The sequence below is a fragment of the Mustela nigripes genome, chromosome 3 (assembly GCF_022355385.1).
Source record: "Mustela nigripes isolate SB6536 chromosome 3, MUSNIG.SB6536, whole genome shotgun sequence".
NCBI lineage: Eukaryota > Metazoa > Chordata > Mammalia > Carnivora > Mustelidae > Mustela > Mustela nigripes.
In genome coordinates, this window is record NC_081559.1 from 197536086 (window position 1) to 197562860 (window position 26775).

The 26775-nt window shown below is 56.9% G+C and overlaps 1 protein-coding gene across 4 annotated transcripts in view; it reads right to left on the reverse strand.

Annotated features, from left to right (window-relative positions):
• Window positions 1-26775, reverse strand: part of ARHGAP39 (Rho GTPase activating protein 39) — a 93211-nt gene that overhangs the window by 37587 nt on the left and 28849 nt on the right. For 2 of the 4 annotated variants that reach the window (XM_059395406.1, XM_059395405.1), the window contains exons 1-3: window positions 15727-15805; window positions 13869-14046; window positions 1351-1785 (exon numbers count right to left, since the gene is read on the reverse strand). In XM_059395406.1, coding sequence (XP_059251389.1) covers window positions 1351-1785; window positions 13869-14046; window positions 15727-15787 — 674 coding nt within the window. In that variant the 5' untranslated portion in view covers window positions 15788-15805. Of the gene's footprint in view, window positions 1-1350; window positions 1786-13868; window positions 14047-15726; window positions 15892-26775 lie in introns of those variants that run through there. The other 2 variants (XM_059395407.1, XM_059395408.1) reach the window with 1 other exon arrangement.

Below are 26775 nucleotides of genomic sequence, written 5' to 3' on the forward strand. Positions count from 1 at the left end.
CATCTGCCTTCGGCTCAGGTCATGCTCCCGGGGTCCTGGGATCGAGTCCCGTATTGGGCTCTGCTCAGCAGGGGGCCTGCTTCTCCCTCCGCGGCTGCCCGGGCTTGTGCTCCCTCCCCTGCCATCTCTGTCAGTTAAATAAATAAATAAAAATCTTTAAAAAAGAAAAAAGCCTCCCTTCTCACCAGAGGTAGGTGCTTCCTCACGGAGCGAGGCGGACATCACCTCAGTCCAGACTCTGCGCAGAGTTCCTCCTAAATAAAGCTCCCAAAGGTCTGCTCTCTTTATCCTGACGATTCCTCACTAATTCACTGTCTCCTTGTCTAAAAAATATAAAAACTACCTGTGTTGGCCATTTCCTGGGGTCTCAATTTCATTACTGGACTTCTATGCATGAAATAAAACTGTTTTCTTCCTCCTGTTAATCTGACTTATGTCATTTTAATTCCAAACCCAGCCAGAAGAATCCCAGGAGGAAAGAAGATTTCTGCCTCCCCAGTGCCAGCATTCCCACTGATCCGACCCATGGATGGGCCCCACCTTCCTCATCCCACTCAGGAGCGCCACAGCCGGCTGTCCAGCCCCCACAGCACCCCAAACCTGCCAGTATGCCCATCCAACTGTTCCACGCAGAACAGCGGGGTCCAGCTCCCACCTATGGTGCCAACCACCCGTTTCCATCCTGGGCCCCTCGGGCGCCCCCTTCACAGGAGGGAAAGGGACCTGCAGCATCAACCAGGTTAGATCACTTTGTGGTTCCCACTGTTCCCGAGTGAAATCCAGCATCTCCACTCACACCCCATCCTTACCACCCTGCCTGGCCTCCGAGGCCAATTATTCGTGTCCCTCCATGCTCCCTGGCTTCTTGTCACCTCCTGTCCCCAGGGCATACTGTCCTAGCACCTTCCTGACCAGCCGATCCTGCTGGACTGGGCTCCCTGAACGCTGGGCCCAGAGCCGAGCCAGCCAGGTGTGGGCACTGGGGTACACGGTGCTTCCGGGGGTCTGCGTCCAGTGGGTCCTAACCCCACATCCATGCCCCCAGAGTGGACAGAACCAAGTGATTTCATGGTCACAAGCCAGAAAACCTCCCGCCCCAGGTGCCTCCCAACAGCCCTGCCTGGGAGAGGAGAGCCCTGAGGCCGCCCAGCAGCGGGCAGCTCCCGCCTCCCTTTATCACCAACACACGCTCTTGCCAAACGGCAGCGAGGGCATCTGGAGGGCAAGGGTGGGAGCCAGCACAGGCAACTGCGGGCATGAGGGTCGCCGCAACCTCTGCCCCCTCCGGCCCGCATGCCCGCCCGCCTGCCCACCCGCATGTCCGCCCGCCCCCTCACCTGCCCGCCTCACCTGCCGCTCTCCTCCTTCAGAGCCCCAAAGGCAGCCTGCCGGCTGGCCCTCCCCACAGGTTCCTGGGCCTTCTCGCCAGCGTCCAGCTCAGGCTCCAGGGACGAGCTGGTGCTGCCCTCACGGCTGACGCTGCTGGCCCTCCCGGGGCTGTTCTCCGCCGAGGCGCGGGGGGACTCGGTGTTCTGCTTCAGGGTCTGCAGCTTGGCGAGGGGGATGATGTCGCAGTCCTGCGGCCGGTGCCACACGGTGCGCTGGGTGCTGGCGTTGTAGTAGTAGAAGCGGGACGTGTTGGGGTCAAACAGCTCCCACCACTGGTTCTCGCTGGTGCGCTTGATGCGGACGCCGGCCGGCGGGTCCCACACGCACTCGCCGGTGACCAGGTTGGCGTACATGCGCTCACGGGTGCGCGGCTCGATGATCTCCACCCACTCCAGCCTGAGAAAGAGCAAGAGAAGCGTCAGCAGGCTCGGGCGCCGGCCTCAGGAACGAGGGGCTCCCGCAGCCTGGCCCGGACAAGGGGGCTGCCTCCAACCACCGGCCCACTGCCCACCCCGGGGCACCGGGCCTGTCCGCCACGTGCTGTGCCCCGCGTGCCCCAGCTGCTGTGCAGGCCCCCTCCTTGCGGAGGGCAGTGTTTGTAGACCCTGTCCCCCATCTGCCGTCCCTAACACCAGAGCACCAAGCCAGACTGAAGCCCCATCCCCGACCCTCCAGAAGCTTGTTATTGACCGGGAGCTTGCCATGGACACTTGGCCAAGCACCTCCCCGCTGGCTTCCAAGGCTCTAGCTCCCTGTCCTCAGAGGAACTGCACACAGCTTGGCTGCGTCTGGCAGGGGGCCCTGGCTGCTCTCAGTTGGCCTGGCCACCACGGGCCACCACTGGCCGTCCACCTGCAGCAGGAATGGACGCCCCGTCTTTACACCGGGCCCAGCTGAGAAGCCCGGCCGGGCTGGGGTGTGACTTGTGACTTCTCCCTGGGGCTCCCAGAGCGTCCCCCACCTTAAGGACACTGTTTGTTTGCTTTTGAAGATTTTATTCATTTATTTTAGAGAGAGATACAGAGAGAGCCTGAGTGGACAAGAAGGGCAGAGGGAGAATCCCAAGCAGGTTCCCCGTGGAGCGTAGAGCCCCACGCAGGGCTGGATCTCATGACCCTGAGACCATGACCCAACGCCCAACCAACCACATCACTCAGGCACCTCATCCCACCATTCCGTAATGAAAACTACAGCTATTCAGAACGAGCCACTTTTAATGTCAATATATCTGATATCAGGGTGTGTCTGGCTGACATGTAGCATATTTTTATTCTGCTCCCAAGTTTCCGCATAATAACAACCCTTGAAATGCCGCAGACGGCTGTGCAGTGTGGGGGCTCTGTGTCTGTCAGCTCTTCTACTGTTCAGGAACCGCGTGATGGGCACGCCCGTCAGCATCACAGCACTGGCCTCCGAGAGCCGACCTGTTCAAGGCCAGATGCCCTGCGCTGGAGGGAGAAGGACATCACTTGCTGTCTGCTCCGAGCAGCTCGGAGGCTCTGGGGCCTCCTTCGGGGTCAACAGATGCTTCCAGAAGCTGGTGAGGAGGGCTGGGTGAGTCCTGGGTCTGTCTCAGCCAGCACCTGGACGTGGGCACCCGGCACAGCACAACAAGGCCAGGTGGATGGACACCACGTGCCCCCAGTCTGTGGGACAGGGTGCCCCTGTGTGGGCAGGCGGTGAGGGACAGTGGTGGCATGTGGAGCCGTGGAGCGCGCAGGAGACGGGGGCACAGGGAGAGAAGGGAGCACGGCAGGACGAGGTGCGGGACCTGCCTACGGGCCCACGGACCCCGAGAAGGGCCAGGCGGTGCAGGCATATTCTCGAGCAGCAGGTGCGTGAGAGCGTGGGGAGGAGTCAGCAGACATCTCTCCCAGCCGGACCTCGCCTGGGAAGCCAAGAGGAGCCAGGAGCAGGCAGGGAAGGTGGCAAGGCCACAGTGTGGCCTGTTCTGTCTGACCCGAGGATAAACAGCAGCCGTCTGGACGCTGGCAGAGCCGTCCTGCGGGTGCCAGGCAGTGAGGGGCTGGGGGAGTCGGGGTCATGGGCTAGGAGGAAGCCAGCGGACAGCGAGGTGAGTCCTGTCCCATACCCCACCGGGACCGGGCACAGAGCGACCTTCTCCTCACCCCGGCCCTCCCCACCTGCCTGGCCCACAGGCCACACCCCCACCTCTCTGAGGGGGCCAGGGGGGGCCCCCACAACCGCACTCCTTAGTCCTCAACGGAACTGGGCCACTGGACACTACCGATTACCCCCTTTCACCTTCAAAGTTTTAACTTTTCGTTTTGAAACAGTCTTAGGCCATCAAGGCTGCTCTAACAGAACACGGCAGACTGGGCAGTTTATAAACAACAGACGTTTCTTGTTTGCAGTCCGGAAGCCGGATGTGGGAGTTCAAGGTGCTGGCCGGGTTCTGGTGAGAACTGTTCCGACAGCAGGCAATGCTTGTCCCTGCGCCCTCGCACAGACAGCAGACGGGGCGGCGTGCTCTCCTGGGGTGCCAGTCCCATCACGGGGTTCCACCCTCAACATCTCGTCCCCCCAAAGGCCCTGCCTCCACGCGCCTTCAACACGCACAGCACGGGGGAAGCATTCAGCCTGGAACAGAAACAGCTTCACGGGAACAGAACAGTTAAAGCGACGGTGCTACTGCCCACAGGACACAGGCAGAGATCCTCTCAGGGCGCCGTGCTCGAGCCTGGCAGGAGTGTGCGGCCGCGGCCACGGCAGCACCCCCACCATCGGCCGTGGCCCCCTCCCTATGGTGAGGATGGGCCTCATGGGGAGCCGCTTCAGGCACCTGTGCGACTCTCTGGCCTCTCCCACTGAGGACCTGCCCCCCCTCCGCGCCTCCTCGCCAGGACCCTGTCCCGGGGCTCCCCGCGTCAGACCAGTCGCAGTGCGGGTAGCAGGAAACCCATACTTTTTCTCCTTCCCACCTTCCCTGTTTTCCAAGTTTCACAATGTGTTTTCACCTCATGGTGCCTTCTGCTTTTTTGGTGGAAAGTCTAGATTTTAATGCTGAACTCCTACATCTTTGCTTTTCTTCCCTGATTTCTCCTCTTTGTACCCGGTGTAAAAACTCTCCCCGACTTCTAAGTCAAAACTCCTCTCTGAAATCGACTTCTCACAGCTTTATAGCTTTGCCTCCTCTTGAAGCCGTTTCTGTATCTGGCCCTTCGCTGACTGTATGAAATTTCATTTTCCTCACGCAGGTCACTGGGCCTCTCACGACGGTCTGCACACGGCACCCCTCCGTCCACGACAGACCCAGGTCTGAGCGAGCCACCAGCTGCGCGGGTCAGTATGAACCTGCCCAGCACTCTGCCGCCCTCCCCAGGACAGCTGCGGACGACCCACATTTTCCAGAGTCCCACTCGGCTTCCTCCTCACGGGCTTCTTGGCCGCTCCGGCCTCAGTCTTCCCTGCATGCTCTGCTGTCTACCCCAGGAGGGCCGCAAGCACGCTCCACCCAAACCATGGCACGCCCACTCATCCAGGTCGCTGTTAAAGGCTGTGTACACCTTTTGTCAGACTTATTCCCAGGCTTCACACACACACACTGTTGTAAATGGTATGTTTAAGCTTTTAAAAGACAAGACCATGGGGCGCCTGGGTGGCTCAGTGGGTTAAGCCTCTGCCTTCGGCTCATGTCATGATTCCCAGGGTCCTGGGATTGGGCTCTGCTTCTCTCTCTCCCACTCCCCCATGCGTGTGTTCCCTCTCTCGCTGTGCCTCTGTCAAATAAATAAATAAAATCTAAAAAAAAAAAAAAAAAAAGGAAAAAAAAAGAAAAGCACTATAACGTATACCGAGAAATGTATAGAACTTAGAAATCAGTTTAATGTGAGCAATTGTGATCCAACACTGGTGTGGCCAACACCAAGAAATAAAACAAGGCAGCATCGGAGACATGCCCAGTACACACCTCTGCTCGCCCTGAAGACACCACTGTCCTCACTTTGAAGGCAACGGCTTCCTTATTGTTAAAGTTCTACCGTCTTGGAAGATACCTAAACAAATCCATTTAAGTATGTCTATTTTTTAATCATATATTTACCCAATAAAACTAATTCTTTTTGTGTGTTTTGTTTCTTTCACTTGCTACTGACACTCGCCGCTGCTGTCTGCTCGCTCAAACCGCTGGCCCCCAGCACTGCCCGGGCAAACCCCTGACACGGTGTTCTGTTTTGGTTTGTCTTAGTCTGTGTGTGTGTGTATGTGTGTAACCTCTGCACCCAAGTGGGCTCAGACTCATGACCCCAAGATCAAGAGTTTCATGCTCCAGCAACAGAGCCAGTCAGGCACCTGGGTCACACGTCTCTGATTGATTCTGCTGACAGGTTTTTGCCATCTGGAACCATCTTGCGCAACCACACTGTGCACACCCTGATCCACGAGCAGAGGAGCAGAAGCCTGCAGTGGCAGGACGCTGGGTGCCAGGAGGGCATCTGACTGCCCAGAGGACCCCAACCTGCTCTCCCCGGAGCTGTTCACAGCAACACTTCTGTCCCTCACCCCAGCCTGCCTCGCGGTGTTCAATATTTGCATTGTTGACTTTATAAATTCTTTGACCGGTGCTGGTAGGTAGAAACACAGTCTGTTTTATATAATCGTTTTTAAGATTTTTTAAAAAATTATTTATTGGAAAAAGAAAGACACAGAGCACACAAGCAGGGGGGGCAGCAGAGGGCAGAGGGAGAAGCAGGCTTCCCGCTGTGCAGGGAGCCCAACTCAAGGCTCGATCCCTGCACGGGATCATGACCTGAGCTGAAGGTAAACGCTGAATGACTGAGCCACCCAGGCGCCCCAAGATTTTATTTTAGTTTTTATGCAGGGCTCGAACTCACAACCTTGAGATGAGAAGCCACACACTCCACCACTGGAGCCAGCCAGGTGCCCTGCCTCATAGACCTTTAAACACGGATAATTCCAATGTTGGCATTTTTTGGGTCTCACTCCTGATGTCCTGTTCGTTTCCTTATGTGTTTATCCTCAGGGTCCAACTCCTCTGAGGTCCCTCTCTGTGCCTGCGACAGGACTGCTAAGCATTAGTGGAAGAAACCCAACAAGAGGGAGGGTGGGCACCATAGCGAGAAGAGAAGCTCGCAGGGTCCACCCCGGCCCTCACCAAACTGTGCACGGGACGCGGCAGAATGCTCGGCGCTTCCAGGCCTCACCTCGCCCTCTTGCCTCCTCTCCGCACGGCCTCACAGAGAACTGCGGGTGCAGCTCCCCCTGGAGACCGTCCCTGCGCACGCGCTTCGCCCCTCACCCGAGCCACTCCCTCTGCCACGCTCCCATCGCTTCACACCGCGGGAGACTGGCGGGTGCCCCTTCCACAGGCCTGCAGGACCCCAAAACCCCTTCAGGGAACCTCTGCTTCTCAGGCTGTCACTGCCTGAGCCTCGGCCCCCAGCCACGACACCCCGGGCACCTGGCCCAGGGAGAAGCGGCACATGGTGCGCAGATGAGCCACTCCCTCTGCACACCGCAGCCTTCCCACCTCTCCCGGGCAGCAGTCACACCGGGCTGCTCTCGGGGGAGGCCATGGGGGCTCCGCGACTGCCTGCAACCCCACCTGCCACATGCCATGGTCCCGTGGAAGGAGAACAGGGGTCCTGGGGACGAGGGGACGAGACAGCATGAGGGAGCAAGGCTGGCCGAGAAGCAGAGGCTGTCGCAGAGGGTGAGGCCAGGAAGCAGGCCTGTCAGCGGTGCTGTCCAGCTGTGGGCATCCCTGGGGCCCCTGAGGTCACATGCGGCTTCTGACCACAAGTCACAGTGCAAGGCAAGCAAGCGCCTGCAGAAGGCAGGTCAGGAGTCCCCTCCTCATCTCCAGGACTGCCCCCCCCAGGACCAGCCTCCATGACCATCACATCACCTTCCTGCTCACGGGGCACTCTGCTTCACCACGGTCACAGCACCGAGCGGAGCCAACCCTGCCTCCCCACCCAGACGCAGATGCACGGGGCGGCCCTCTTCCCTGCCGTGGGGTGTGTCCTGACATAGCACCGAGCCCCCGCCCTTCCCTACCCGGATCACCCGGCCGGCGGCCAGCTGACCATTCCCCTCGCCGAGGATGGAGCCAGTTCAAGACCTGTGAAACTCTCGCCCGCTTGAGCCGTCGCAGGACTGGCACACGCTCCCAGCAAACTCTCAGCTCCCGCTCTCAGCCTCCTGATCTGGCCACTCTCCTCACAGCCCAGCCAGCCCCCTGCACCTCCACCCACAGAGCCCCTTCCACGGGGACCCCCTCTCTCCTAGCCGGCAAACACCGGGGTGCCAGCGGACAACACCCAGTCCTCGCTGATGCACAGGGGCCACAGGACATGAAAACATGCAAGGGACCTGTGCAAGTGTCGAAGACAGGCTGGCTGACCAAGGGCTCTCTGCTTGAAGCAGAGAAAGAAGGGAAGGACAGGGGGTCCCAAGAAGGTGCCTGGAGGCAGAGGCCTGGAGGCCAGGGCAGGAGCTGTGGGTCCTGCTCGAGTGCAAGAGAAGGCACAAGAATGGCTCTGGGCAGGGCCGCTCTGGGCAGGGCTAGCGTGATCGCACTCAACCTGATCTACAGGAAACAAGGACGGAGACTTCTGGAAGGCCAGGCGAGCATCTACCCCAAGGTCAGGCTGGGTGTTCCCCGGGGGCTAACACCCAGCAAGAAGAGATGGAAGGTGGGGCCCGAGAAGCCGGGAGAGGGACAGGCCCCCAGGTGGGCAAAATGCTGCTAGAGGTGGGGACAGAGGGTCGGCCGAGTGCTCAGCGCCAGCGCCCTCTGCATGAACAAGACATGGCCTTGACCCACAGGCAGCTGCCCTAAGCAGGGGTCGGGGGGGCTGCACCCCGCCTCCTCACACAGCTCTGCTGCCCCTCTATCCTGGCTCCCGGAACTGGGTTCGACCAGAACCAAGTCCAGACACTACCAAAGGAAGGGCTGTTCTGGCACAGAAGCTGAGAAAGCACTGAGCTGAACATTCTAAGCCCTAAAGAAGCACTTTCAAGCGAATATAGCGGCGATCATTCTTTCTAAACAGAGAACAGCATCTGTTCCCTTCCTGGCGCACTCCTATGTGTGCGTGGGTAGAATCTCTGGTTTTTCAGAAGAATGTTCTGGTCACCCTTGGCGTACAGCATTGAACCAAGACCCTCGGGGCACCGGGGGCAGAGAACGCACACAGCACGTGGGTCCCCACACAGAGGAGGTAGGAGACACAGCAGAGCTGGCCTGGGCCTGGGTCCCCTCCCACACCCAGACCCTCCCCGAGCACGCTGGGGACAGGAACTTTGTGCAGACTAGAGAAAACGCACCTCACCACTGGGGTTCATGCTGTCTGCGTGCAGCACTCGGACAGACAGACTGCACAGTGCCAGGACGCTCAGTCACCGGGCACGTAACAAGAGACCGATCCAACTGCCTCTGGGGGGCTCTGCTGCCAGGAGGGGCTGGGATGCCGCTGCGACACGGTGGCAGCAGCACCTGAGGGGAGTCAGTGAAAAGGAGCTGCTTGGTGACAGAGGCATGAGGACACGAGGTCTGGGCTAAGACTATGGTACAGACACCTGAGGGCGGCCCGCGGCCCCTCACTGTGCTGGGTGGCCTGCACCAAAGTCAGCGTGAAGAACCCTTCTTGCCTTCGTCAGGTCTTGCACAGGTTCACCTCAGACAATGACGTGTTCAGGTATTTTCTGGAAGAACTTCATGAGTGTCAAACACATGCCGGGCAATCTACCAGGTGGACACGAGAGTGACCGAGCACATTCTCTGCCCTCCAGATTCTTACAACAAGGGCGCCAGACCCACTGACTGGGGAAAGGGCAGTCTTTGCAGCTGCATGTCCGCATGCGAAAGGGAGCTGGACCCCTACCTCACACCACCTACGAGAGTGAACTCAATATGGATCAAAGGCCCAAATGTAAGAGCTGCCCCTATAAAACTGAGAAGAACACACGAGGGTGTGTCTTCATGATCCTGGATCTGGCCCTGGATTCTTACACCTGACACTGAAAACGAGCACCGAAAGAAAAACAGGTTAAATTGGACTTGAGCAAAATTAAAAACTTTTGTGGCTCCTGGGTGGCTCAGTTGGTTAAGCGTCTGACTTCAGCTTGGGTCATAACCCTGAGGTCGAGCCCCGCATTGGTGCACAGCAGGACGTCTGCTTCCCCCTGCCCTCTGCCTCTGTGGTCTCTCAAGTAAATAACTAAAATCTTAAAAAAAAAAAACCTAAAAACTTTGTGCTACAAACAATACCATCAAGAAAGTGGAAAGACAACAACAGAATGGGAGAACGCACTGCAGATTGCGGCTCTGGTCAAGGACTTGTATCCAGAACATACAAAGAACTCGTGCAAGACAAACAGCCAAAGAAAAAAATGGGCAAAGAATCTGAATGGGCATTTCTTCGAAGAAGATAAAGAGCCAACGAGCGCATGCAAAGGTGCTCAACCTCATCCGTCATCAGGGAAATGCAAATCCAAGCATGAGACTCCACACAGACCAGGACGGCTTCGACAGTTTGTAAAACCACAGCAGGCACTGGAGAGGACGCGACAGACTGCAGCCTTCATACTCTGCTGGTGGGAAGCCGCTCTCGGGAACGGTCTGGCAGCTCTTCAGAAATTCCCAGCATTTCTCTGACCCAAGAGAAACCCACAGAGACACCTGTGCACAAATGTTCACGGCAGTAAGAGTCACGACACACAGAGACATGAACAGATACAACGCGCGGTACAGGTATGCGATGGAATGAGCCTGAAACACACCCCGGCACGCACAAACCTTCTGGGGAGAACCTAATGATAACAGACCACCTGTCGCGTGATTCCATTTATGTCGAGTCAGGACAAGAAGAATCCAGAGAGCGATGGTAGATGAGTGGACACCAGGCTGGGGGAGGGGGTGGCGGCAGCTGCTGATGAAACGGGGTCCCTTTATGTGGGGGGACAATGTCCCAGGTGCAGACAGAGCTGAGAGTTGCACAACCTTGTCAGTATACTGAAACATTGACTGTCCACTGTTTAAGGGCAAATTTTATGTGAATTTTATCTCATTTAGAAAAAGGGTTGCCACTTCTGGGGAGCCTAGCGGGTCAGCATACGGGCTGCAAAGTGAGGTGCTCCCCAGGGAAGGCAGAGGGGAGACAGGGGCTGGGGTGTAGAGGGGCTGAGACTTCCTGCAGGGTGGCTGGAGTCGAGGACAGAGCGCGTGCCACCCGGACAAGCACAGAGGCAGGGATGACTTTGGGCTCCAGTGTGAGTCAGCCATAGCCCGAGTGGGTATCAAGACCCCACAAGTGCTCAGCCCCGGGTCATCCCCGCTGGCTCCTTGCACACCTGGCTCTCTGGGACCCCCTCCAGGCCCTCCTTGGCACCAGTCCCCACACCACGCACACCTGTCTGCCTCAGGGACCCATGCTGCCCCCGCGCTATGCCGCAGGGGCCTCACCTGTCCTCAGACTCCACGGGAGCACTCTGTCCCAAACTCCCACCCCCTCATCGGACCGGCCGCATGCCCTGAACAATAGCCTTTTGTGCAGCTGCTCTCTTGTCACTCTCCTGCTGCCCACAGCCAGCCAGTGTGGCCATGAAGACACGGAGTCCTAAAGCCCAGAAGGCACCGAACCCACCCTCGCTGCCAGACGAACGCGTCAGCACAGGCTGCGGCTGAAGAGCGCAACCACGGGGCGGGCTGGAGGGCGCCTGAGCCTCCCAGAGAAGAGTGGCGGAGCCTGCCGTGCCCGCCCGTCCTCTCCCGCTCCCGAGCCCAGCCCTGCCCAGAAGCCCTGCCTGAAGGACAAGCTCCTCGACTCTCCCCGCCCAGAGGCTCCGCTCCTGACCAGGGCCGGGGCCCGGGCATCGCTCACCCGGGGAACGAGGCGCGGGTGTGGGGCCCAGGCAGAGCCGTGAGCAACGGCGGGACAGAGAAGGCAGCAAGCGCCCGCCCTGCCACGTCCGCCACCACCGGGCGCACGGTGAGCAGCTTTGCTTCGGGAGACGCGACCCTCACGCCCGCGCGAGCACACCAGACGCAACAGCACCGGCTCTGCAACCCACGGCCCCTGTGCTCGGCCGGCAGTGCCCCAGGCACACTCACTGGGACCCACCTGCGGTTCCATCAGACTTTCAGACTGGCCTGGCCTGAGTCTGCTCGGCCACCTGTGTCCCACGGGCACGGGGAGGGGCACGCTGCCCTCCTTCCCATGGTCTACCCCTCGAGGGCTCGGTCCTGGTAACCTGCCTCGTTGAGACCCAGAGCGCCAGACACCCGCACATGCGCGTCCCGAGCCTGCCCAGCTGGCAGCCCCAGCAGCCCTCTCATGCCGGGACGGCCACCCGAGGGTGAGGCCCCGGGTGGACACAACGCCGTGTGGAGATGGGTGCACGACCCCGGGGGGCTCGGCAGCCATGACCGTGGCAGCCCCGGGCCCTCCGCCAGAGCACCAGCAGAGCCCAACACCGCCCAGTCTTTGGTGCATGATGAGACCCCGAAGGGAATAGAGAAGCGATGGGACGGAGGAGATGCAACCATGACGGCCCTCCCCGCGCCGGCAGGACCTGCACTCAGCACCGAGGAGGCAGGGAGCATTAATGCCTTGGGAAGGGGCAGCAGGAAACGGGGACAGGAGACAGCAGCAAGACAGCAGCAAGAACATGGTCCTGGGAGCGCAGCCAGCAGAGCGGGACAGCAGCAAGACAGCAGCAAGAACACGGTCCTGGGAGCGCGGCCGGCAGAGCCCCGATCTTCACAGGGGAACGAGGGGCCACCCCAGGAGCTGCGCACAGTGCCACCGGCAATACCCCCCAGATGGGCCTGTGGTCTTGGTACACTACCAGTCAGCGCCCAACAGGACATCTCCTTGGGGGAGGGGCAGACTGACCACTGTGCATACGGAAGGGCCAAGGCGTGGGACGAGAGCGGGAAGGGGCGTGCAAAGGCCTGGAAGCCACCGGGAAGCAACCGCACGACTGTGCTCACTGTGCACGCAGACGCACGGATGGGGCACAGTCACAGCCCAGGCCACCTGTCTCCACAGAGAGCTGTGCAGTTAGAGACCCACTAATTCAAACCTTCGAACATCTAGAGGAGCTTCAGGACCTCACTCAGGAAAGGGTATCAAGTCAGACAGAGAAGACACAAAAGCACAGAGCGAATCAGTGAGACAGACTATGTTGGACTTTAAAATGTTTGTTCCTCAAAACCAACCAAACAATATGAAAAAGCGTGAGCACAAACTGAGACAAAATCTTCTATGTGTGTGACCCGAACACAACGGCTACCCAGAATACAAACGCAAGTCCACAAACCGGAAGGGTTAAGACAAATGATTCAGGGACGCCTGGGGGGCTCAGTCGGTGAAGCGTCTGTCTTCAGCCAGGGTCATGATCCCGCGGTCCTGGGATGGAGCCCCGCGTCGGGCTCCCAGCTCAGCAGTAAGTCTCCCTCTCCCTCTGCTGCTCTCCCTGCTTGTGTTTTCTCTCTCTCAAATAAATAAATTCAATCTTTAAAAAAAAAAGACAAATGATTCATGGAAAGCAAGGACGAGCGACTACTCTAGAGGAAGGAAAGTGAGGAACCAAGACCGCACAGATCCTCCTTCTCCCCAGGTGCCGGGTAGGCGCTGAAGCGGCTGACCAGCCAGCAGGAAAACTCTGGGGGGGCGGGCTCACGCGCTGGGGCAGAGGACCTGGCATCCCCCCTGCCAGAGCCAGCAGCCACCGCGGGCCTCCAGAGCCCTGTGTGTTGGAAGACAACCTGGGCCCCAGGGGCACGGGTGCTGAGGGGGCGGGGCTGGCTGCCCTGTGTCCTGCCAGGTACTGGCTGTGCCCCAGGAGGCGCGTGAGCCGAAGGAGTCAGCTGTGCGGAGAGCGGCCCAGGACGCCGCAGGCCCACACGGCCTCAGTTACGTCAGGCTGAGGCCAGGCCAGGCCATGAAGAATGTGTGCAGAGGTCATCGGGGTCAACAAAAAGGCAGAAGCAGCCCCACGACTTGCGCGGCGCACGACACACGCTGCTGCGGACTACGGTGAAGGTGCTGCACGACGCGGTGGCATCTGGAGAGCGAAAATCAGAGCCACGTCACCCACGAGAGCCACTCCTCTATGCACTAGAGCTAAGCCGTGCGAGCGCTCCCCACAACCACAACGGACGGGAAGACTTGCCAGTGGCGACTTAAAAATCCAGGTGCACTAAAAGACAAGACTGACAAAGTATAAAGTAAAACGCTGTTTTCCGGGGCACATTCGGTGAAAACGTTATACTTGCAGTATAAATTACACGTAAGGGGCTCGTACCCTTCCCACACAAATCTGAACCCTAACCCCACAGAAGCGCCACAGAGAAATGGGAAAACGAGCTGTCCCACGAGTCCTGGCATCAGACATAAACCCAAGCGGCACTGAGACCCGGGCCGCCCCGAGCTCCGTCCAGGGGAGGCTGTGGGCAGCTGGCCGACACCTACGACCCTGTGTTCCCTCACCTGGATGCACCTGAAGACGAACCTCCAGCAACACCGGCGACACGGCCGAGCACTGTGGTGCACACGCTCCCAAGGAGGGAGGCCCGGAAAACCGCCTGCACGGGGCGTGCGGGAGCACAGAGGTCTGCATGTACCTGATGTGGTCTGTCTTCTGGAAGCACGTTAATGGCTTCCCTGTCTGAAGACAAATGAGGTCAGTAAGGAAAGGGAGAATGAAGGGAATGGTGACCCTCCCGTATTCCAGTGACCAGCGTGACCCAACAGAGGGGAGAAGGAGCCACGCCCAGAGTGGGACGAGACCCGGTACCCCTGTGCCTGCACAGACCGCACTCGGCGGGGCGAGGTCCGAAGAGACCCGCCTTCTCTTCAGTGTCACATCCACGGTCCGCCAACGCGGGCAAGCAGCTCGCCGACAATTTTCGGACACGTTACCGAACGAGCACGTGAGTCAGCGCGCTGAAGCTCTGGGCAGCAGAGTGGGCTGCGGGAGGCGAGGGGCCTGGAGCCCGAAGGAAGGGGCACCTGAGAGTCGTGGGCACGCGGGGGCGGGGCTCAGTGGCACAATCGGGGACAACGCCGGTGCCGAAGGACGCTGTGCGGGAACCAACTACAAACCATGCAGAGCAGAAAGAAATGTATGAGTCTGCGGCGAGAAGGAACCAACCCAAGCACGAGCAGGAGGAGGAGGCTCTTGTTCTCACGGTGCCGTGCACTGGCTGGGAGGTGTGGGGGGCTGCAGCTGGAGGTCAGTCGCATCCCAGGAAAGACCACGTAAGAAGCAGAACACCCACGCCAGCGAGGAGCAGGTAGGTGGACGTGCGCCCGCAGAGGGAGACTCTGAGAAGGGCGAGACATCACCGTGCGACATTCTGCTAAGAAATCGTCCAATCCAACCTAGCTCTCTGTTTGAGAAAGGGCCACTCATCGGGAGTCTAGGGGGCTCAGTCGGTGGAGCGTCTGTCTTCGGCTCAGGTCATGATCCCAGGGTCTGGGGATGGAGCCCCGCGTCGGGCTCCCTGCTCCACGGGGAGTCTGCTTCTCCCTCTGCAGCTCTCCCTGTCTGTGCATGTGTGCCCTCTCTGGCAAATAAATCAAATCTTTGTGAAAAATAACAAACGATTTTTTTTAAAAAAGGGCCACTACTGAGTGTCAATGTTGCACAGGCAGAGAGAGGGCAGCTGTGGAAAGGAACGCGCACGAGCAGTGCGCTGCGCAGGGTGGGGTGTGCAGCCACCGGCAGGAGGACCCAGCGGCTGAAGAGCGACCGTGAGGCAGAGGACACGGGAGACCTGCAACCCCGCCCCCCACCAGATTCACTCACAGCCGTATCTCTCCAGCCCTGGGAGACTTGGAGACGTGGCCGTGTGTGACGGGAGGGGAGGTATACAGAGGCCACGAGGGTGAATCAGGGCCAGGGGACACAAGTGTTCAGTGCCGCGTTTCTGCTCCTGCAAGTTTTCTGTAAATATGGAAGTATTTCCAAATAAAACAAAAATATGAAAAAATAAAAATGATGAACTATGGTAACAGGCCTTGCCGTGGACTGATGCCTAGAGTGGGCCCGTGGACTTGGGTCGAGCCATGGCCCGCAGGGCATCTGAGACCCCGCACGAGAAGGCCTTCCCTCTGGGGTGCGTCTGTGGCAAGAAGCAGGGGCCACCCCTGGGGACGGGGCTTCCACGGGAGGACGTCCAATTCAGGAGCAAGCACAGAGCACGGCTGAGAGCTGCCGGTCCCGCTGGGAGCAGGTGGGACAGCAACACACCCCCACCACACAGCTGGGCAACGGGCCACCGTCACGTCCCCGAAAGGCAGGCACCAGCCTGCAACTTGGCCCGCGCAGACGGCCTCTCCTCACCTCGTGCTCGACCCTGCAACCCGGGGCTCCTGCGCTCCAGCGTCATGGCTCTCACATTCATAATCCCTTGTCTGGGACATCGCAGGCTTCTCCTGGCGACCCAGGTGGACAGAAGTCAGCGGCTCATCGGGGCTCCCCGCCAGCGTCAGTCAGGAAGGCACCACCCTGCGAGAGAGCAAACATCTCTAAGCACAGACGTTCCGGAAGCACCTTAGCGCGGCCCCGCGCACCGCTGACCACGAGGCACGGCCCGGCCCGCGGAGAGTCCCTCACCAGCCGGCCCGCCGCCTGTGCCAGGGTCCACCGCTCTGACGGGAGCGGGGACGCCACAGCTGCCCAGCGGGGCAGGATGCAGACACGTCTGCAGACAGCCGAGCCCCGCGCAGGCTCCCCTGACCTGTGACAAGGAGCAGACTTCGCAGACGCCTTGTTGTGCTGACGAGATGCATGCACGGAACAAACGGCCCCGACCCCTGCCGCAGCTCACCCACAGAAGTCTGCTCTAGATGGACGCCGAGACGAGCTTCCGAAGAGTGGAACAACTAGGCTCTCAGCAAAAATGTAGAAGAAAATGTCTGTAGTCCTACAGCAGCTTCTGGTATCTTAATCAGACATCAGAAACCCACTGACCACAAAGAAAAATTAATAAATGGACCACAGTAAAATTAAGAGCCCCTGTTTGTCAAGACACCACTGAGTAAAAAGGCAAGTCTGGAATGGGAAGTGTCTGTAGGAGCGCACACTTATCCCATCCGTCAAAGGGGACACAGGACTAATCCAGGACACATACGACATTCCTAGAAAAAGGCAGAATCCAGTAGAAAAATGGAGAAAAGAAGTGAGTACATACTTTAGAACAAAACCCAGTACTTATATGGTTAAGAACACACGGAAGCAAGCTCGACCTCTACAGTCATCAGGAAACTGGTCTGCGATCCACAGCATAGAGGCGAACTGTATTTTTTTTTAAGATTTTATTTATTTATTTGAGAGACAGACAGTGAGAGAGAACATGAGCGAGGAGAAGGTCAGAGGGAGAAGCAGACTCCCCGTGGAGCTGGGAGCCCGATGCGGGACTCGATTCCGGGACTCCAGGATCATGACCTGAGCCGAAGGCAGTCGTCCAACCAACTGAGCCACCCAGGCGCCCGCGAACTGTATTTTAACTACGCCAACCAAAATGGCCGAAGTGGGAAAGAAAAACCACCACGTGCTGGCAAGGGTGTGGAGGCTCATCAGGGCCTCGGGAGATGGGCTAACCCGCTCAGGACCACAGTGGGCAGTACTGCCCAAACCTGCACATACCCCGGCCCCCACGGAGGGCTTCCCCTGCCCGTGGCAAGGGCTGGCAGAGACCCGCACACAGCGATCCCTGAGCCCCGGTCCCAAGAGCCCACACGGGAAACTGCCCAGTGTTCATCATGGCAGAACGTACCCTCCGAGCTCATGCAGGCGTCTCTCGCCGGGAGAAGACAGTCCGAGGCCGAACACAATCAGATGCACGTCAAGTTCCCAACCAGGCAGGGAAGGCTCCAGGCCGGGGACCAACGGCGGGGCCCAGAGGGCACGGCCACGTGAGGTCCCGCTTGGGGCCGTCATGCCAGTGTTGGTTCATGAAAGCTCAGGAGCTTCATGCCCAGGCTCTCACGTTTTTTTTGTTTGTTTGTTTTTGTTTTAAGATTTTATTTATTTGTCAGAGAGAGAGAGAAAGAGAGAGAGACCGCACAAGCAGGGGGAGCCGCAGGCAGAGAAAGAGAGGGAAGCAGGCTCCCTGCTGAGAAACAAGCCCCACACAGAACTCGATCCTAGGACCCTGAGATCATGACCTGAGCCAAAGGCAGACACCCAACGACTGAGCCCCCCAGGCGCCCCGCTCACACTTTTCTGTACACATGCATCACTTCAGGAGAAAGCCCGCAGGAATCAGGAGCAGAAGAGTCGCTGGGGACACTGTCCGCACCCCAGCTGGTACCAGGACAGGACCCTCCCAGCAGAGGCTGACCCACAGATCCCCACTATGCTAGTCAAGGGGAAATAAAACAGATTCAAAGCACCAGGTGGGGCACAGCTGGCCAGGGGCCCGAGAGGGGAGATTACAGACCAGTTGCACACTTTCTCCAAGGCCCAGAGAACGTGACACCACAGGTCAACCTGACCGCATTCGGCTCATGAGCCAGAGATGACCCACCCGGAGGAGAAGCTCTCAGCCTCCTCCCTTCTGCCACTTGAATATCCATACAGTTTTTATTTAAATACTTAAAAATACTGGGAATGCCATTTTTAAAAAAAGAGCCTGGGTGGCTCAGTTGGTTGAGCCACTGCCTTTGGCTCAGGTCATGATCCCAAGGTCCTGGGACCAAGTCCCGCATCGGGCTCCTTGCTTGGCAGGGAGCCTGCTTCTCTCGCTGCCTCTGCCTGCCTCTCTGCCTGCTTGTGGGTACTCTCTCTCTCTATCTCTGGCAAATAAATAAAATCTTTTAAAAAAATAAAAATTTAAAAAAAGAGAGAAAGAAAGAAACTTAAGTATTTCTAAGTCCCTGTCTCTCTGGGCAAAAACAAGTGACCTTCTCATATGGCTTCAACATTTAAGAAAAATACTGAGCAGTGTCAATAAAATTCTGAAAAACTAAAAATTATATACCATAACCTGAAAGCAACTCAAACTAACCATCTCCACCTGTGTCACCCTTTCTTTCCTTGTCCTACCCTTCAGGGCTGGTCCAGAGCAGAAGGCACAGCAGGTGGCACAGAGAACCTCCAAGGCACGTGACCGGTTTTCTTCGCTCCGGAATCCACCCTGTGTCGTCTCCTCCAGAAAGCCTCCTCCAATCTGGGACAGAAGCCGCGTCTCGGGCTCCGAATGCCCCAGACACCAGGACATCCGCCCAACTTTGCTCTTCATTTCTGAAATTGTTTTAATTACTCCAGCTCGTCTGCATTTCCTTATGCATTTCTTCCTGTACCCCTCTGCCTGCTTTCGCTCTCAGGATAATACTAGCCGAACAAAATGAACCCCCTCAGTTTTCTGGGGGTTCGTGTGGACCGGCTGTCATCTGTTCCGCAAACGTTTGGCATAATATGACTGCAGGGCCGTCTGGACTTGTCCTTTCCTTTGTGGGAAGGATTTTAACCACGATTCTGATGTGCTTGGTAAAGACAGAGCGGACCAGGTCTTAAACTTCCTGAGTCAACGGCAGTGGTTCTGCCTTCCAAGGCATTGGCCGTTCCACTCCAGCCGGCAGGGTCCCCGGCACACAGCTGACACGTCGTTCTTCCAGTACCCTCTTAGGGGCAGTGTAACCCGTAGTGACGCCAGCTCTTCTGTTCCTGATGTCCGTGATTTATGTTTTCACTCTTCCGCCTTATCTGGCCGGCCAGAAGTTTGTCAATTTTATTGACCTTGTTAAAAAAAAAAAAAGTGTGTGGCTACATCAGTTTTGTGTCTTTTCTGCTTTAGTTTCCACTTTGATCTGAATTATTTCCTTTCTTTGCAGTCTTTTGGATTTATTTTGTTCTTCTTTGGGGGGGTTTAAGGTAGAAGTTGAGTGTTTGGGACTTTTTTTTTTTTAAAGATTTTATTTATTTATTTGACAGACAGAGATCACAGCAGGCAGAGAGAGAGGGGGAAGCAGACTCCCCGCTGAGCAGAGAGCCCGACGTGGGGCTCGATCCCAGGACCCTGAGATCATGACCTGAGCCGAAGGCAGAGGCTTTAACCCACTGAGCCACCCAGGTGCTCCTGGGACTTTTTTAAACCCTCAGTCTAAGTCAGGCATTTAGTGCTGTGAAGCCCGCCTTAGAGCACGGCTCCCCCAGCAACCCACAGATTCTGACTGTTTTTCACCCAATGCAAAACCTTTCCAATTTCCCTGTGCATTTCTCCTCTCCCTCGTGGATTACAAGGAAGTATATGATTTACTCTGCCAGTATGTTTATTGGTTTCTAACATAATTCCATTTTTGTCTGAAAAAATTACAATGCAGACAAACGATGTATCTTGGTAAACATTTCAAAGGCACTGGAAAGACCGTTGGGTCGAGTGCTCTGTGAACAGCAACCAGGTCAGGGGCTGGCAGCGACAGTACTAATATCCGGTTTACTTAGTTTCCCAGTTACAAAGAAAAGGGCACCAGAAGCAGCAACTGTAATTGCAAATTTGCCTATTTCTCTGCCGTTCTATCGGGTTCTGTCGCATGTGTTTTGTAGCTCCGCTATTAGGTGTGGAAAATCTATGTTGTCTTCTTGGCAAAATTACCTCTTCATCATTATGAAGTATCTTCACCTGGTAGTTTTCTTTGCTCTGAAATCGGTATATTTGATATTATTACAGCAATTCCCCCTCTCTCCCCATTAGTGTTAGAATGGTACCTCTCATGCCTTCTTACTTTTAACCTATTTGTGTCTTTACATTTAAAGTGGGTTTCTTGTAGCCAGCATGCATTTGGGTACAGCTTTTTCATCCACTAATTTTTTTTTTAAGTATTTTATTTATTTACTTGACAGAGATCACAAGCAGGCAGAGAGGCAGGCAGAGAGAGAGGAGGAAGCAGGCTCCTCGCTGAGCAGAGAGCCTGACGTGGGGCTCGATCCCAGGACCCTGGGATCATGACCCGAGCTGAAGGCAGAGGCTTAACCCACTGAGCCACCCAGGCACCCCTCATCCACTAATTTCTGCCTTTTATAAAAGACTGACTCGAGAGCAAGCGAGCATGTGTGCGCACACAAGTGTGGGGAGGAGCAGAGGAGAGAATTTCAAGCGGACTCCCTGCTGAATGCAGGGAGTAGCACTCCATCCTTCGACCCTGAGATCATTAACTGAGCTGAAATCAAGACCCAGACTAACTAGCTGAGCCTCCCAGTCACTCCAATTTCTACCTTTCACTGGGTGCTTACGCCATCTAGATCTGTGATCATTGACACGGCTGGCTTGGAATCTACCATTTTGCTACTTTTTAAAATTTGTTTCATCTGTTCCTTGTTCCCCCTTCCCTCTTTTTTGCTTACTTTTGTATTAAGTATTTCATGTGATTCAATTTTATCTTGACTGCTAATTTATTAGCTGTAGGTAATTTATTGTTTTGCTATATTAGTATATGCTTTTGGGTTTACAGTGTTTGTATTTAATTTATCATAATCTACCTTCAAGGGAAATCACACGACTTCAGACGTGGGTTTGCCGTTTCTCCTGTCCCGCACCGCCTGCCATTCTTGCCACAGACCTCACTCTCTATAGACTATAACCGCACCCCTACTCTTATTGCTCTTATTTATGTTTTAAAGAGATTTAAGCTAAGCAGGGAACCTGCTTCTCTCTCTCCCTCTGCCTGCCTCTCTGCTTACTTGTGCTCTCTCTATCTCTCTGTCAGATAAATAAATACAATCTTTAAAAACAAATAAACAGACTTGCACATGTTAAAGTTCACTCTTTTTGCGGTAAATTTCCATGGCTTTGACAAATGTATAGTGTCAGATAAGGCAGTATCATGCTGAATAGTTTCACCCCGCCCCACCTCCAAGAAAACCCCTGTGGGCCCCCATTCAACTTTCCTCCCCCCCTGAATCACTGGTAGCCGCAGTCTTTGTACCATCAATATAGTTTTGTGTTTTCTGGATTTGGAATTTGGAATCCTACATTGCATAGTGTAGAACAAACATTTTTATGTCTTAGTTATATAGTATGCTAAGGTAAACTCCAAGTGATTAAAGAGTGTGTTTATTCAGTACATGTTTGATTATTCTGTGTCAAGGCACAGATGAGTCTACAGCATCCCACTGAGGCAGTAAGTAACAAAGAGCTAAAATGGAAACAAAGCCACAGTGATAGGGTCTGTTAAAGGGCTGACGGAGCTCCCAATGACCAAAGCTGCAGCATGGGTTGGGGGCGGGTACGTCCTCGTGGGTGACAACCTGAAGGATAAAATAAACATCTGCAAGTCCAGACGGTATAAATAAACGATCAACTCGGGACACCTGGGTCTCGCCCAGTTGTTAAGCATCTGCCTTTGGCTCGGGTCATGATCCTGGGGTCCTGGGATCGAGCCCCACATTGGGCTCCTTGCTGAGTGGGAAGCCTGCTTCTCCCCCTCCCACTCTCCCTGCTTGTGTTCCCTCTCGCTGTGTCTCTCTCTGCCAAAATAAATAAATAAAATCTTCAAAAAAAAAAAAAAAGACTAAATAACCAAGTGGGGAAAATGGACAAATGTCCAGCAGAAGAGCAGTCTGGGTAGACACTCTGCTTCCAGGTACATGACCTTCCTTCTAAAGCTGCTGAGCGGAACACCTGGCAGACACCTCCTCCAGGTGGGGCACCCATCCTGAAGCCATGCCGGCTCAGAACCAAGTCCTGGAGAGCCTTTCTTCACCCGCACCCTGCTGCCTTCACTCCACTGCCTTCCAGAGCAGAGCGGGTGAGGCGGGCGGGACAACGGACTCCGTTCCTCTTCTGCTGCTGGTCATCTCAACATCCATTTTGTCCAGAAACCTGATGTGCCCTCTCCGTGTACAAAGCCGGCCTTCCTCCCCGCCAGGAGGCCCTGGATGCCGTCTCTGCTTGGGGCTCCGCACACCCATCACGACCACACGGAGCCTCCCTGCGGCCTTCTGGTGCAGCTTCTCTCGGGCCACCTTTCTCTTTCGTTCTCTCCATGCGGCTCCTTCTTTCCCAGCAGCCTGTCCTCTGGAGGACGAAGTCTTCTTCAGCAGCGTCCAAGCCGCCATCTGCTGTTGTTGCGGACGGGGCCCTCGTGCTGGTGACGGGCTGTCCTCAACTTCCTTTCTCAGCTCTGCCAGCCCACTCCCCCCACTGCTATCTCATCTTTCCTCTGATCTCTTCGCTCATGTACTTTAAATTTCCCGTCTTTTAGTACACAGAGAATATTGTCTGAACGTCTCTCCCGACGTCTGTTCCCTTCACCCACCGCTCAATGTGCTCTTTCCCTCCTTCTTCCTTCCTTAGTCTCTACATAAAGGCCCACGCTGTTCCCTGGTTACTGCTCTTTTTTTTTTTTTTTTAAGATTTTTATTTATTCATTTGACAAATAGAGATCACAAGCAGACAGAGAGGCAGGCAGAGAGAGGAAGGGAAGCAGGCTCCACTCTGAGCAGAGAGCCCGATGCGGGGCTCCATCCCAGGAGCTGAGATCATGACCTGAGCCGAAGGCAGAGGCTTAACCCACTGAGCCACCCAGACGCCTGACTGCTCATCTTTTAAACAAGAAAAGGAACAGCCTCAAGCCAGGGTTAACATTCCAGAATCCTCTATCACCAACTTTTCTTTTTCCCCAGCCCTGCCCTGGATGAGTTTCTGGTATTAGGACATTTCTGGTTTTCAAGGGACAGAAATGGCTGAGACCCCACAAACGCAGGGCTCCCAAGAAGGCCTCGGGCCGATTCCTCTCCGTGCCGTGCTCAGGCTGGCCACCCTTTCAGGCAGGCTGGCTCTGTGGACCACACAGCAGCACCCCCAAGCTTCTTCCCTGGGGTCTAACAAGAGAGTCTCCCAAAGGCTTCTGAGCAGCAGCAGGGCGGCGTCAGCCCGAGGGAGTCCCGCCCACTCTCCTTCAGGGCTGGGCATCAGTGTGCAGCCAAGGCCCAGGGGAGCCGAGGTCTCTCCTGGGCCCACAGTCGGTGGGAGACAAGACCTGAGGAGTCACGAGGGTCAGCAGCCCCCTGGTGAGCTGCCGATCGCCCTCTTTTTCCCCACTTCACTCCTGAAGAGTCCAGATCTTGCAGGAAATGGTGGCCAGGCACCTGTGCCCGTGCCAGCTTGCCTCCCTCACTAGATGCCCCCATGTGGGGTCCCCCCACAGCCCAAAGTGCTGTCCGCAGTGTCTCTGAAACCCTCTTAGTGAAGGACGAGCTGATCAGAGCTCGGGCTTTCACTCCTCTTCCCCGTCGGGCGATGTCCTACTCCCGCTATGGCCGACCCTTGAATTCAATGTAGATTAAAGCTGGTACTCTGTTTTTCATTCTTTTTGTTCATTTCAGGGAGTTTCAGGGAGGGAAGTAGAATCAACAAGTCTTTAGTCAGCCATCGTCTCCAAAAGGCCCAAGTTCCATTCTCAATGCTGTTTTGAAGACGTTTTCCAAGCTGGAACAATGAGTGCATCTCAGTCTCATGTTCTGGAAGCCTGGCTCTAAGCTGGAAGCACAATGGCCCATTCTCCACCCACAGTGACCAGGACAGGCTGGCATTTCCTGTCTGTGCCCCCCGCATGGCTCATCGACCCCCTCCAAAGGAGGGGCCACACTGTCACAGCTAAGAGACCATGACCCGACCTGCCAGTCGTGGCATCAACTTGTGAGTCAGGACCAGCTTTTCAAACTTCTGGAAAAGGGTGTCAGACTGCACCCTCCCCAGTAGGCACACTTGTTTGGAGCCCCTTGGCTGCAACAGAATGGGGGTCCCTGAGGGTGGTGCTGGTCTGAGGGCTTGGAGAGCGGCCACCCTGGGGACAGCACTTGGCAGCTGCCGAGCCGCAGGAGGCCACACGACTGGCAGTCAGGACACAGAGCCGAGATGGGGTGTGGAGACCCTGCGGTCCTTGTTGTCCTGGGCTTGTCTCACCGACAAAATGGCACTGAGGCCCCCAGAGGACGTTGAGAAAGAATAAAATTTGTATCACACATGCATGTGCTCGTGGTCAGAGCTGAGAAGCCGGCCTATGACCAGAACTGCCCGATGCCCGGCTCCCACTTGCTCCCAAGCCCTCCACGAGCACAGATGACCCCACCGGGTTCTGAGAGGGATGAGTACAGCTGGGAAGGGGCTTTGTGACACATGGGGCAGCAGCTCTGGGTCCTTTGATCACCCTTCCTGAGCCCACAGGTAGGGGCGCCCGCCAGCTACCAGGTGATGGGAGACACCAGCCAATGACCTCAGCGCCCCCCCACCCCCACCAGCAGCTGGGGTCAGCACAGGATGGTGATGGAGTAGATGTTTTTCTTCTTAAAGCTTGATTTTTTAAAAATACCCTAAACTAGGGGGTGCCTGGGTGGCTCACTGGGGTATTCACCTGACTCTTGGCCTCGGCTTGGGTCTCAATCTCCAGATCGTGAGTTCAGGCCCCATGCTGGGCTCCGTGTGCTGAGCAGGGCCCACGTGACACACACTGGCCAGCAGTGCCGACCTCGGGAGGCCAGGCTCGCCTCAAGCCAAACCCCGAGAAAACAGGAGGAGCCACGAGGGAAATAAACTCCTAAAAATACTGCAGGATGACTAGAAATACAGAAGGGCAGCTGGCCACCTGGCCCTCCAGGTGCGTGGGCACCACCGCACCGGGTCCCAGACCCAAGGAGGCCTTGCCTCGGAGTGGCGCAGTCTGAGACTGTCTTCTCACGAAGGCTGTTTCTCCACCTGCTTTCGTGTGTTCCATTTCTCTAGTTTTATGGTTTTCTCATTTGCACTTATTTCTAAAATAGTGTTTCCAACAGAACACAATGTTTTCGTTTCCACTAGTGGTCACAGCAGTACTGCTCAGGAAGCCCTGACACCAGCCAGCTGCAGGCCCTGGTGCTTCCTGGGGCGAAGTCTGGCCCGTGCACTGCGGGGCAGCCGGGGCCCAGGCCCACCGGCCCTGCTCTTCTCTTCCCCGCTCGGGGACTCTGCAGGCCCCTTAGAAGACAGCTGACTTCACCACGTGTTCATGTGCCTTCTGGGACTCTCTCCAGGAGTACGGAGGGGGCTCCTGGCCCTGGGGCTCAGTGCTGTCCTCGTCCTACCCGTGAGCTCCTCGCACGCTGTCCTGAGGCAGCCCCCCCGCCACCCCCTGCAGCAGGCCCAGGGCCTGGAGAACGTCAGAGCAGGCACACCTCTCAACAAGGCCTTCAGCGCACAGCAGCCCACAGCTCATGCAGACGGACGGTGGCCCCCTGCTCAGCAGGTCCTGGGAGCCAGGCCAGGCAGACCGCAGTCTGGGTGACAGGATCGCCACGCAGAGAAACGGTGCCTGGTGCTCACTGAGGGTGCCAGGGCTGGCCCCACAGCCTGGACTGGGTCCTGCTCCTCATCAGCGCCTCACTGCCCGGCCTGCGGAAGAGTGCCAGCACAGTGCGGACAGTGAGTATGTATGTGCGAAGACTCACCATGAGGTGACGACAGGTGTCCTTGGCTGAGTTCCGGGCAGCAGCACGCACGTCCACCCCCCATGGAGCCTTAACCATGGAGGGCGTGACTGTCCTTCCCTCCACCTCAGGAGTCAGGTCCTGCTCAGTCCTCACCCCACAGATGAGTGGAGGATGGCCCAGGGTCACCCGCTGGCCCAGGCCTGCCCCGTGCAGATGCTTCGAGCCGTGGGCGGCCGGGGGGTGGGGGGGCTGGCGCCGCTAGACGACTGGTGGGCGGGGGCACACCCAGAACAGGACGAAATGCTGGCACCCGCACACCGTGTTGTGGGGGTGCCCCAAATCGCACTATAGGTCTCCAGCCATCCCCTCCCCCCAAGGGCAGCTGCTCGCTCCTCTCCACTCCATACTGCGGGGAAAGTTCCAGGCATGAGTGGGTGACGAGGTTCTCGATTCCAACATTCTACATGAGCCCCGGAACAGAAGACGCTCTGTGCTGGCTCTGGCTGGGGGCTGAGAAGGAGCCCCAGGAAGCGGCAATCTGCTCCTGATGCCAGCAACGCTCCGAGGTCCGAGCTTGGGCACCTCTGACGGCGTCCACAGAGCAGCCCCACACACGTGCGAGTGTGGCCCAGGGCAAGGTGGGTCCACCTGCAAACTGCTCCTTCCTCTCTCGGGCACCCCTGCACCTGGTCCTGCCCCCAACCTCTCCAGGAAAGACTCCCATGCCTACGTCTTGGAGGGGACGGTGACTACAGGAGAGGGCAGAGGCCATGGCAGTGCTGGGGGTCCTGAGGTTCCCCAAAGCCACAGCCACCAGTGGGACCCTTGTGTCAGAGACACTAAACAGCATTCTCCGTTCACTGGTTCCTGTCCAGACAGAAAATGCCAAAGACAGGAGCCACCTGCCAGGACGTTGCCCTGCCCCACCCGCCTGGCCTGTCCCCCTGGCGAGGACACCCGGATGCCACTTGGAACCAAGCAGCT